This window comes from Coregonus lavaretus (assembly GCF_964263955.1).
Source record: "Coregonus lavaretus genome assembly, chromosome: 30".
NCBI classification, from domain to species: domain Eukaryota; kingdom Metazoa; phylum Chordata; class Actinopteri; order Salmoniformes; family Salmonidae; genus Coregonus; species Coregonus lavaretus.
Window position 1 is genome coordinate 36,053,925 of NC_140017.1, and position 13,425 is coordinate 36,067,349.

Below are 13,425 nucleotides of genomic sequence, written 5' to 3' on the forward strand. Positions count from 1 at the left end.
GCTCAGTGACTTTCAACGTGGCACCGTCACAGGATGCCACCTTTCTAGCCCTGCTAGAGCTGCCCCAGTCAACTGTAAGTGCTGTTATTGTGCCTGGGGCTGTTTTTCATGGTTCGGGCTAGGCCCTTTAGTTCCAGTGAAGGGAAATCTTAACGCTACAGCATACAATGACATTCTAGACGATTCTGCGCTTTCAACTTTGTGGCAACAGTTTGGGGAAGGCCCTTTCCTGTTTCAGCATGACAATGCCCCCGGGCACAAAGCGAGGTCCATACAGAAATGGTTGGTCGAGATCGGTGTGGAAGAACTTGACTGGCCTGCACAGAGCCCTGACCTCAACCTATCGAACACCTTTGGGATGAATTGGAACGCCGACTGCGAGCCAGGACTAATGCTTCACTAATGCTCGTGGCTGAATGGAAGCAAGTCCCCGCAGCGATGTTCCAACATCTAGCGCAGGGTTCTTCAATCCTGGTCCTGGAGGGCCGAGACACCTCTGTTTTTCATCCTCTCCTTCTAATCAGGGGCTAATTCAGACCTGGGACACCAGGTGAGTGCAATTAACTACCAGGTAGAAATAAAAAACAGAAGTGTTTCGGCCCTCCAGGACCAGGATTGAAGAACCCTGATCTAGCGGAAAGCCTTCCCAGAAGAGTGGAGGCTGTTATAGCAGCAAAGGGGGGACCAACTCCATATTAATGCCCATGATTTTGAATGAGATGTTGGACGAGCAGGTGTCCACATACTTTTGGTCATGTAGTGTATATAATCACACAGATATATATATATATATATATATATATATAAGTCAGTATCAGTACTCACCAGCATACCTCGGCGTCTGAAGCCCATCATGCACATGCGACATTTGAACATGAAGCTCTCCAAGTCTGTGGTGGGAACCTTCTGCTTCAGGGCCTTGGAGCGGTGGATACGGTCCGCCTTCTTAGCCTCACGCTCTGGGTTGTGCATACGCTGCATGTGCTCTCTCAGTTTATCCTTCCGCTGAGGGGAGGGAGGCGTGGGGGGAGAGGAGAGGGGAGAAGGACAAGAGGAGAGGGAGAGGAGAGGGAGAGGAGAGGGAGAGAGGAGAGGTGAGGGAGAGCGTAGAGGGAGAGGTGAGGGAGAGAGGTGAGGGGGAGGGAGAGAGGTAGGGGAGGGAGGGAGAGAGGTGAGGAGAGGGAGAGGTGAGGAGAGGGAGAGGTGTGGAGAGGGAGAGGTGAGGAGAGGGAGAGGTGAGGGAAGAGAGAGGTGAGGAGGATAGAGGAGAGAGGATAGAGGAGAGGAGAGCGTAGAGGGAGAGAGGGGAGAGAGAGGAGAGGGAGATAGGAGAGGTGAGTGAGAGGTGAAGGAGAGAGGGGAGAAAGGAGAGGTGAGGGAGATAGGAGAGGGAGAGTTGAGGGAGGGAGGGGAGAGAGTAGAGGTGAGGGAGAGAGGGGAGAGAGGTGAGGGAGAGAGGGGAGAGAGGTGAGGGAGAGAGAGGAGAGGGAGAGGTGAGGGAAGAGAGAGGTGAGGGTGAGAGAGAGCGGGGGAGAGGAGGACAGAGGAGAGCGTAGAGGGACAGGTGAGGGAGAGAGGAGAGGGAGAGGTTAGGGAGAGAGGGGAGAGAGCGATAGGAGAGGTGAGAGAGAAAGAGAGAAAGAGAGGATAGGAGAGGGTGAGAGACTGACAAGACTGAAGCACACACAACCGTCTGCAGAGCAAGCACCATACACTCAACTGAGGCACCATACACTCAACTGAGGCACCGTACACTCAACTGAGGCTCCGTACACTCAACTGAGGCTCCGTAACTGTTTTCCAGAGGTGGAGCTCCCACACACACACGCTCCCACACAAACCCACACACAAACCCACACCATTGTGGCGCAGAGTTGTCAAAACGCTTCAGCAAATGTACATTACACCAGGGGCGTCAGTAGACGCAATATAAATAACCTAATGTATGTCCCTCTAGCTGCCCTGAATGCCTCTGCTGATCCTGCAGCTGTTGTGTAGTGATCATGTGCCTAAGAACCAGCAGGTAGCTTAGTGGTTAAGAGCGTTGTGCCAGTAACCGAAAGGTCGCTGGTTCTATTCCCCGAGCCGACTAGGTGAAAAATCTGTCGATGTGCCCTTGAGCAAGGCACTTAACCCTAATTGATCCTGTAAGTCACTCTGGATAAGAGCGTCTGCTAAATGACTAAAATGTAAATGTAAATTGATACTGTTAGCACTGAGCCGGTGTGCCCGAGGAGGAAGTCCACCCTGCACTAACATAAAGAACATGAGCACATCTACTGCTGCTAAGCTTCCCAGTAAAGCAATAAACAGAAGCATCCCAGAAGAAAAGTGCTCAAAATAGCCCACGTTACATACAGTTGAAGTCGGAAGTTTACATACACCTTAGACAAATACATTTAAACTCTGTTTTTCACAATTCTTGACATTTAATCCTAGTAAAAATTCCCTGTTTTAGGTCAGTTAGGATCACCACTTTATTTTAAGAATGTGAAATGTCAGAGTAATAGTAGAGAGAATGATTTATTTCAGCTTTTATTTCTTTCATCACATTCCCAGTGGGTCAGAAGTTTACATACAGTGGGGAGAACAAGTATTTGATACACTGCCGATTTTGCAGGTTTTCCTACTTACAAAGCATGTAGAGGTCTGTAATTTTTATCATAGGTACACTTCAACTGTGAGAGACGGAATCTAAAACAAAAATCCAGAAAATCACATTGTATGATTATTAAGTAATTAATTTGCATTTTATTGCATGACATAAGTATTTGATACATCAGAAAAGCAGAACTTAATATTTGGTACAGAAACCTTTGTTTGCAATTACAGAGATCATACGTTTCCTGTAGGTCTTGACCAGGTTTGCACACACTGCAGCAGGGATTTTGGCCCACTCCTCCATACAGACCTTCTCCAGATCCTTCAGGTTTCGGGGCTGTCGCTGGGCAATACGGACTTTCAGCTCCCTCCAAAGATTTTCTATTGGGTTCAGGTCTGGAGACTGGCTAGGCCACTCCAGGACCTTGAGATGCTTCTTACGGAGCCACTCCTTAGTTGCCCTGGCTGTGTGTTTCGGGTCATTGTCATGCTGGAAGACCCAGCAACGACCCATCTTCAATGCTCTTACTGAGGGAAGGAGGTTGTTGGCCAAGATCTCGCGATACATGGCCCCATCCATCCTCCCCTCAATACGGTGCAGTCGTCCTGTCCCCTTTGCAGAAAAGCATCCCCAAAGAATGATGTTTCCACCTCCATGCTTCACGGTTGGGATGGTGTTCTTGGGGTTGTACTCATCCTTCTTCTTCCTCCAAACACGGCGAGTGGAGTTTAGACCAAAAATATATATTTTTGTCTCATCAGACCACATGACCTTCTCCCATTCCTCCTCTGGATCATCCAGATGGTCATTGGCAAACTTCAGACGGGCCTGGACATGCGCTGGCTTGAGCAGGGGGACCTTGCGTGCGCTGCAGGATTTTAATCCATGACGGCGTAGTGTGTTACTAGTGGTTTTCTTTGAGACTGTGGTCCCAGCTCTCTTCAGGTCATTGACCAGGTCCTGCCGTGTAGTTCTGGGCTGATCCCTCACCTTCCTCATGATCATTGATGCCCCACGAGGTGAGATCTTGCATGGAGCCCCAGACCGAAGGTGATTGACCGTCATCTTGAACTTCTTCCATTTTCTAATAATTGCGCCAACAGTTGTTGCCTTCTCACCAAGCTGCTTGCCTATTGTCCTGTAGCCCATCCCAGCCTTGTGCAGGTCTACAATTTTATCCCTGATGTCCTTACACAGCTCTCTGGTCTTGGCCATTGTGGAGAGGTTGGAGTCTGTTTGATTGAGTGTGTGGACAGGTGTCTTTTATACAGGTAACGAGTTCAAACAGGTGCAGTTAATACAGGTAATGAGTGGAGAACAGGAGGGCTTCTTAAAGAAAAACTAACAGGTCTGTGAGAGCCGGAATTCTTTCTGGTTGGTAGGTGATCAAATACTTATGTCATGCAATAAAATGCAAATTAATTACTTAAAAATCATACAATGTGATTTTCTGGATTTTTGTTTTAGATTCCGTCTCTCACAGTTGAAGTGTACCTATGATAAAAATTACAGACCTCTACATGCTTTGTAAGTAGGAAAACCTGCAAAATCGGCAGTGTATCAAATACTTGTTCTCCCCACTGTACACTCAATTAGTATTTGGTAGCATTGCCTTTAAATTGTTTAACTTGGGTCAAACATTTCGGGTAGCCTTCCACAAGCTTCCCACAATAAGTTGGGTGAATTTTGGCCCATTCCTCCTGACAGAGCTGGTGTAACTGAGTCAGGTTTGTAGGCCTCCTTGCTCGCACACGCTTTTTCAGTTCTGCCCACACATTTTCTATAGGATTGAGGTCAGGGCTTTGTGATGGCCACTCCAATACCTTGACTTTGTTGTCCTTAAGCCATTTTGCTACAACTTTGGAAGTATGCTTGGGGTCATTGTCCATTTGGAAGACCCATTTGCGACCAAGCTTTATCTTCCTGACTGATGTCTTGAGATGTTGCTTCAATATATCCACATAATTTTCCTTCCTCATGATACCATCTATTTTGTGAAGTGCACCAGTCCCTCCTGCAGCAAAGCACCCCCACAGCATGATGCTGCCACCCCTGTGCTTCACGGTTGGGATGGTGTTCTTCGGTTCGCAAGCGTCCCCCTTTTTCCTCCAAACATAACAATGGTCATTATGGCCAAACAGTTATATTTTTGTTTCATCAGACCAGAGGACATTTCTCCAAAAAGTACAACCTTTGTCCCCATGTGCAGTTGCAAACCGTAGTCTGGCTTTTTTATGGTGGTTTTGGAGCAGTGGCTTCTTCCTTGCTGAGCGGCCTTTCCGGTTATTTCGATATAGGACTCGTTTTACTGTGGATATAGATACTTTTGTACCGGTTTCCTCCAGCATCTTCACAAGGTCCTTTGCTGTTGTTCTGGGATTTATTTGCACTTTTCGCACCAAAGTACGTTCATCTCTAGGAGACAGAACGCGTCTCCTTCCTGAGCGGAATGACGGCTGCGTGGTCCCATGGTGTTTATACTTGCGTACTATTGTTTGTACAGATGAACGTGGTACCTTCAGGTGTTTGGAAATTGCTCCCAAGGATGATCCAGACTTGTGGAGGTCTACAAATTGTTTTCTAAGGTCTTGGCTGATTTCTTTAGATTTTCCCATGATATCAAGCAAAGAGGCACTGAGTTTGAAGGTAGGCCTTGAAATACATCCACTGGTACACCTCCAATTGACTCAAATTATGTCAATTAGCCTATCAGAAGCTTCTAAAGCCATGACATCATTTTCTGGAATTGTCCAAGCGGTTTAAAGGCACAGTCAACTTAGTGTATGTAAACTTCTGACCCACTGGAATTGTGATACAGTGTATTATAAGTGAAATAATCTGTCTGTAAACAATTGTTGGAAATATTACTTGTGTCATGGACAAAGTAGATGTCCTAACCGACTTGCCAAAACTATACTTTGTTAACAAGAAATTTGTGGAGTGGTTGAAAGACGAGTTTTAATGACTCCAACCTAAGTGTATGTAAACTTCCGACTTCAACTGTATGTAGCATAAGAAACAAGGTTCATGAAATCAATAATTTGCTAATAACAGATGACATTCATATTCTGACTATCTCTGAAACTCACTTAGATAATACCTTTGATGATACAGTGGTAGCAATACAAGGTTATAACATTTACAGAAAATATAGAAATGCCAATGGTGGAGGTGTTGCTGTTTATATTCAGAACCACATTCCTGTGAAGATTAGAGAGGATCTCATGTTAAATACTGTTGAAGTAATATGGCTACAGGTTCATTTGCCTCACCTAAGCCCATTCTGGTGGGAAGCTGCTATAGACCACCAAGTGCTAACAGTCAGTATCTGGATAACATGTGTGAAATGCTTGATAATGTATGTGATATCAAAAGAGAGGTATTCTTTCTGGGTGAATTAAATATGGACTGGCTTTCATCAGGCTGCCCACTCAAGAGAAAGCTTCAAACTGTAACCAGTGCCTGCAACCTGGTTCAGGTTATCAGTCAACCTACCAGGGTAGTTACAAACAGTACAGGAATTAAATCATCAACATGTATTGATCATATCTTTACTAATGCTGCAGAGAGAAAGCAGTATCCAAATCCATTGGATGTAGTGATCACAATATAGCTGCGTTTTGTAGTGATTCCTATGTTGTTGATGTAAAGAATATTTGTTGGTCCGTGGTGTGTAATGAGGAGCAACCAGACGCTGCACTTGACACATTTATGAAATTGCTTATTCCAGTTACTAATAAGCATGCACCCATTAAGAAAATGACTGTAACAACTGTTAAATCCCAGTGGATTGATGAGGAATTGAAAAATGGTATGGTTGAGAGGGATGAGGCAAAAGCAATGGCAAATAAGTCTCACTGCACAACCGATTGGTAAACGTACTGCAAATTGAGAAATTATGTATCTAAACTGAATAAAAAGAAGAAGAAACTACACTATGAAACAAAGATAAATGACATAAAGAATGATAGTAAAAAGCTTTGGAGCGCCTTAAATGACATTTTGGGAAAAAAGGCAAACTCAGCTCCATCATTCATTGAATCAGATGGCTCATTCATCACAAAACCAACTGATATTGCCAACTACTTCAATACTTTTTTCATTGGCAAGATTAGCAAATTTAGGCATGACATGCCAGCAACAATCGCTGACATTACACATCCAAGTATATCTGACCAAATTATGAAAGACAAGCATTGTAATTTTGAATTCCGTAAAGTGAGTGTGGAACAGGTGAAAAAAGTATTGTTGTCTATTAACAATGACAAGCCACTGGGGTCTGACAACTTGGATGGAAAATTACTGAGGTTAATAGCGGACGATATTGCCACTCCTATTTGCCATATTTTCAATTTAAGCCTACTAGAAAGTGTGTGCCCTCAGGCCTGGAGGGAAGCTAAAGTCATTCTGCTACCTAAGAATAGTAAAGCCACCTTTACTGGCTCAAATAGCCAACCAATTAGCCTGTTACCAACCCTTAGTAAATTATTGGAAAAAATTGTGTTTGACCAGATACAATGCTATTTTACAGTAAACAAATTGACAACAAACTTTCAGCATGCTTATAGAGAAGGACATTCAACAAGCACAGCACTTACACAAATGACTGATGATTGGCTGAGAGAAACTGATGATAAAAAGATTGTGGGGGCTGTCTTGTTAGACTTCAGTGCGACTTTTGACCTAATCGATCATAGTCTGCTGCTGGAAAAACGTATGTGTTATGGCTTTACACCCCCTGCTATAATGTGGATAAAGAGTTACCTGTCTAACAGAACACAGAGGGTGTTCTTTAATGGAAGCCTCTCCAACATAATCCAGGTAGAATCAGGAATTCCCCAGGGCAGCTGTCTAGACCCATTACTTTTTTCAATCTTTACTAATGACATGGCACTGGCTTTGAGTAAAGCCAGAGTGTCTATGTATGCGGATGACAGACACCCATGCATACCCCACAAGACATGCCACCAGAGGTCTCTTCACAGTCCCCAAGTCCAGAACAGACTATGGGAGGCGCACAGTACTACATAGAGCCATGACTACATGGAACTCCATTCCACATCAAGTAACTCATGCCAGCAGTAAAAGTAGATAAAACCCTAAAACCCAGTAAAACAGATAAAAATACACCTTATGGAACAGTGGGGACTGTGAAGCAACACAAACATAGACACATGCATACACACACACGATAACATACGCACTATACACACACACGTACACATGGATTTTGTGTTATAGATATGTGGTAGTAGAGTAGAGGCCTGAGGGCACACACTTAATATGTTGTGAAATCTGTTATGAATGTATTGTAATGTTTTTAAAATTGTATAACTGCCTTAATTTTGCTGGACCCCGGGAAGAATAGCTGCTGCCTTGGCAGGAACTAATGGGGATCCATAATAAACCCCAGGAAGAATAGCTGCTGCCTTGGTAGGAACTAATGGGGATCCATAATAAACCCCAGGAAGAGTAGCTGCTGCCTTGGCAGGAACTAATGGGGATCCATAATAAACCCCAGGAAGAGTAGCTGCTGCCTTGGCAGGAACTAATGGGGATCCATAATAAATACAAATACAAACAATCAAAAAAACACACGCTCCCACACACTCATCTCACCTTAAACTGCTTTCCACAGGTGGAGCAGAGGAAGTCTTTGCGGTCGCTGTGCCGCAGCATGTGGAGCCGTAGCTTGTCAGGCCGGCAGAAGGCCTTGTCGCAGTCTGAACACTGGAAGATCTTCTCAGAGTGGAAGCTACGAACATGTTTCTTCACCTGGTGGAGAGACGAGACCAGGAGGGAGTTAGGGAGACCACTTACAGGCCCATGCCCATTGAGTGTTGTCGTACCGTCTACTGATTGGTTCATTGATTAGGACAGAGTGGCTATAATTTGATCAGGTAAAGATGACTGAAAACACATTACATTTACGTCATTTAGCAGACGCTCTTATCCAGAGCGACTTACAGGAGCAATTAGGGTTAAGTGCCTTGCTCAAGGGCACATCGACAGATTTTTCACCTAGTCGGCTCGGGGATTAGAACCAGCGACCTTTCGGTTACTGGCACAACGCTCTTAACCACTGAGCTACCTGCCGCCCATTGCCATCTACAGGGGGATCAGAGGAGAGGAGAGGAGAGGAGAGGAGAGGAGAGGAGAGGAGAGGAGAGGAGAGGAGAGGAGAGGAGAGGAGAGGAGAGGAGAGGAGAGGAGAGGAGAGGAGAGGAGAGGAGAGGAGAGTGCACGGCATCTATACACTGAGTGTCCAAACATTGACAGACTGACCAGGTGAATCCAGGTGAAAGATATGATCCCTTATTAACGTCACTTGTTGAATCCACTTCAATCAGTGTAGATGAAGGGGAGGAGACAGGTTAAAGAAGGATTTTTAATCCTTGAGACAACTGAGACATGGGGATTGTGTGTGTGCCATTCAGAGGGTGAATGGGCAAGACAAAATATAGAAGTGCCTTTGAACGGGGTATGGTAGTAGGTGCCAGGAGCACCAGTTTGTGTCAAGAATTATAACGCCGCTGGGTTTTTCACGCTCAACAGTTTCCCGTGTATCAAGAATGGTCGACCACCTAAAGGACGTCCAGCCAATTTGGCACAACTGTGGGAAGCATTGGAGTCAACATGGGTCAGCATCCCTGTGGAACGTTTTGACACCTTGTAGAGTCCCATGCCCTGACGAATTGAGGCTGTTCTGAGGGCACAAGGGGGTGCCACTCAATATTACGAAGGTGTTCTTAATATTTTGTACACTCAGTGTGAAGTCTGAAGACTGTGTGTGTGTGTGTGTGTGTGTGTGTGTGTGTGTGTGTATGGATAACAGGGATATCACAATCTCTAACCTGTATGAAGTCGGTGAAGACCTTCTTGCAGGAGGGACATATAAAGCACCCGTTTACAGCATGTCCTCCCACATGTTCTTTCAGCAGGTCCAGGCGATCAAAGGTGTCGGTGCAGAACAGACAGGAGTAGGTCCGGTGCTCTGAGTGAAGCAGGAGATGGTCCTCCAACGCACCGTGGGACAGGAAACCCTTATCTTAAGCAGAAGAAGAAGAAAAAACAGAAACTGTAGTGTCTTTTGTCTTCACAGGATATAAACCTTATAGGTGCCCCTTTATGGGCTCTGGTCAAAACGTAGTTCACTGCACTATTTAGGGTTCCATTTGGGATGCGGACAGAGTGTTTAAAAACAGGAAGGAGTCCCGTACTGCAGTGATGACAGGACAGGTAGGCGTCACGGCCATGGACTCTCAGGTGGATCTCCAGCTTGTCCTGGTCTCTGAAGGCCTTACCACAGTGGGTACACTTAAAGGGCCGGAACGACTTCCTGATGAACAGGTGCTGCAGGGCCGCATTCTGGAGGAGGAGAGAGGACACAACGGTTTGAATAGACAACTTGGGTTTCTACATAAAACAGAGCACAGACTCTGAAAAGCATTCCACTGAAGCAGGGAGGACTGGACAGATGTAATGGATAGGTCCAGGAGTTTTTCATGGCCACAGAAATGGAGGATGGAGCAGGCCTACGGTTTGCTCAGATGTCACGTGAACACCATGGAGATAACAGCTACCCTTCCATCCTCCAAGCCCCAACCTACCTGCACGTCCATCTTTGAGGGGCAAGGCATTAAGATGAGAGAGAGAAATATACTGTTGTCAAGACTAGGCCTCTATACACTGCATGACTACTGATAACACTACTGACCAGGGCTGCATGACTACTGATAACACTACAGACCAGGGCTGCATGACTACTGATAACACTACAGACCAGGGCTGCATGACTACTGGTAACACTACAGACCAGGGCTGCATGACTACTGATAACACTACTGACCAGGGCTGCATGACTACTGATAACACTACAGACCAGGGCTGCATGACTACTGATAACACTACTGACCAGGGCTGCATGACTACTGATAACACTACAGACCAGGGCTGCATGACTACTGGTAACACTACAGACCAGGGCTGCATGACTACTGGTAACACTACAGACCAGGGCTGCATGACTACTGATAACACTACAGACCAGGGCTGCATGACTACTGGTAACACACTACAGACCAGGGCTGCATGACTACTGATAACACTACAGACCAGGGCTGCATGACTACTGGTAACACACTACAGACCAGGGCTGCATGACTACTGGTAACACACTACAGACCAGGGCTGCATGACTACTGATAACACTACAGACCAGGGCTGCATGACTACTGGTAACACTACAGACCAGGGCTGCATGACTACTGATAACACTACAGACCAGGGCTGCATGACTACTGGTAACACACTACAGACCAGGGCTGCATGACTACTGATAACACTACAGACCAGGGCTGCATGACTACTGATAACACTACAGACCAGGGCTGCATGACTACTGGTAACACTACAGACCAGGGCTGCATGACTACTGATAACACTACAGACCAGGGCTGCATGACTACTGATAACACTACAGACCAGGGCTGCATGACTACTGGTAACACTACCAGACCAGGGCTGCATGACTACTGATAACACTACAGACCAGGGCTGCATGACTACTGGTAACACACTACAGACCAGGGCTGCATGACTACTGATAACACTACAGACCAGGGCTGCATGACTACTGATAACACTACAGACCAGGGCTGCATGACTACTGGTAACACACTACAGACCAGGGCTGCATGACTACTGATAACACTACAGACCAGGGCTGCATGACTACTGGTAACACTACCAGACCAGGGCTGCATGACTACTGGTAACACTACAGACCAGGGCTGCATGACTACTGGTAACACACTACAGACCAGGGCTGCATGACTACTGATAACACTACAGACCAGGGCTGCATGACTACTGGTAACACTACCAGACCAGGGCTGCATGACTACTGATAACACTACAGACCAGGGCTGCATGACTACTGGTAACACACTACAGACCAGGGCTGCATGACTACTGATAACACTACAGACCAGGGCTGCATGACTACTGGTAACACTACCAGACCAGGGCTGCATGACTACTGATAACACTACAGACCAGGGCTGCATGACTACTGGTAACACTACAGACCAGTGCTGCATGACTACTGGTAACACTACAGACCAGGGCTGCATGACTACTGGTAACACACTACAGACCAGGGCTGCATGACTACTGATAACACTACAGACCAGGGCTGCATGACTACTGGTAACACTACCAGACCAGGGCTGCATGACTACTGATAACACTACAGACCAGGGCTGCATGACTACTGGTAACACACTACAGACCAGGGCTGCATGACTACTGATAACACTACAGACCAGGGCTGCATGACTACTGGTAACACTACCAGACCAGGGCTGCATGACTACTGATAACACTACAGACCAGGGCTGCATGACTACTGGTAACACTACAGACCAGGGCTGCATGACTACTGGTAACACTACAGACCAGGGCTGCATGACTACTGGTAACACTACAGACCAGGGCTGCATGACTACTGGTAACACTACAGACCAGGGCTGCATGACTACTGGTAACACTACAGACCAGGGCTGCATGACTACTGGTAACACTACAGACCAGGGTGGCGTTCAGTCGGCACTAAACAGGAGAAAACTTTTTTTGCTACCTGAATGTTTTTCTTTTACATTTCAAAAGTTTTCTCCCATTTCGCTACTGAACACAGCACAGGGCCTCTCCCTCCCCAGTCTTACCCGTATCCTCTTGGCCCGGCGAATGTCCTGGGGGGTGAGGCTGAGGTGAGGTTCTGCTGGGGCAGGGGCGCTGCTCTGGGACGGGTCCTCTTTGATGGGGGGTAGGGGGGGGTCGGTGGTGGTGGTGGTGGGTGGGGAGTCTGTTTCTGTGTCGGGGGCCAGGTCCCCTCCAGGGGGGTCTAGTTGTGCCTCTGTCTCCAACCCTCCACCCCCCTCCCCCTCCCCCTCCCCCTCCAGCTCTACCACCTTGAGATGGTTCAGAGCACCGTCGGATCTCTCCTCATAGGGCAGCTTCCCTACGAGCCCCAGCAGCTCCTGTGACCACACACATTCAGATACAGGTCTATCAGTATGGAGACAGAGACATTCAGATACAGGTCTATCAGTATGGAGACATTCAGATACAGGTCTATCAGTATGGAGACAGAGACATTCAGATACAGGTCTATCAGTATGGAGACAGAGACATTCAGATACAGGTCTATCAGTATGGAGACAGAGACATTCAGATACAGGTCTATCAGTATGGAGACAGAGACATTCAGATACAGGTCTATCAGTATGGAGACAGAGACATTCAGATACAGGTCTATCAGTATGGAGACAGAGACATTCAGATACAGGTCTATCAGTATGGAGACAGAGACATTCAGATACAGGTCTATCAGTATGGAGACAGAGACATTCAGATACAGGTCTATCAGTATAGAGACAGAGATGTGTTATCCCTCCTTTTGTCTATGGACCTTAGGACTCTTTGACGTGTCCCAAATGGCACCCTTTACCCAACATAGTGCACTACAGGCCCTGGTTAAAAGTAATGCACTACATAGGGAATAGGGGACGGTGTGCCTAAAAGTAAACCATGACTGTTACACAGTTCTACGTACCGGTGTCTTGTCCCCTGCCGTGGTCACCGAAGGGTCCAACCGGATGAATTTAGGGGGGCGACCCGGTCTCCTTCCTGTCCCAAACCTCTTCCTGCCACGCCCACGAGCACGCCCCTTCGGTCTGCAGAAACACAGGTTAAAGTCAATCCCTCGATCAATCATTCAATTAAATCAATCAATTATGCTTTTTACAAAACACATTTTTTAC

The 13,425-nt window shown here is 46.6% G+C and overlaps 1 protein-coding gene across 1 annotated transcript in view; it reads right to left on the minus strand.

Moving 5' to 3' along the window:
- The window catches only part of prdm10 (PR domain containing 10), a 50,788-nt gene that overhangs the window by 15,562 nt on the left and 21,801 nt on the right, over positions 1-13,425 (minus strand). Inside the window, exons 11-16 of the mRNA XM_084148336.1 lie at positions 13,218-13,338; positions 12,328-12,642; positions 9,823-9,970; positions 9,457-9,650; positions 8,222-8,377; positions 826-1,005 (exon numbers count right to left, since the gene is read on the minus strand). Of these exons, the coding sequence (XP_084004462.1) occupies positions 826-1,005; positions 8,222-8,377; positions 9,457-9,650; positions 9,823-9,970; positions 12,328-12,642; positions 13,218-13,338 (1,114 nt within the window). The remainder of the gene's footprint in view (positions 1-825; positions 1,006-8,221; positions 8,378-9,456; positions 9,651-9,822; positions 9,971-12,327; positions 12,643-13,217; positions 13,339-13,425) is intronic.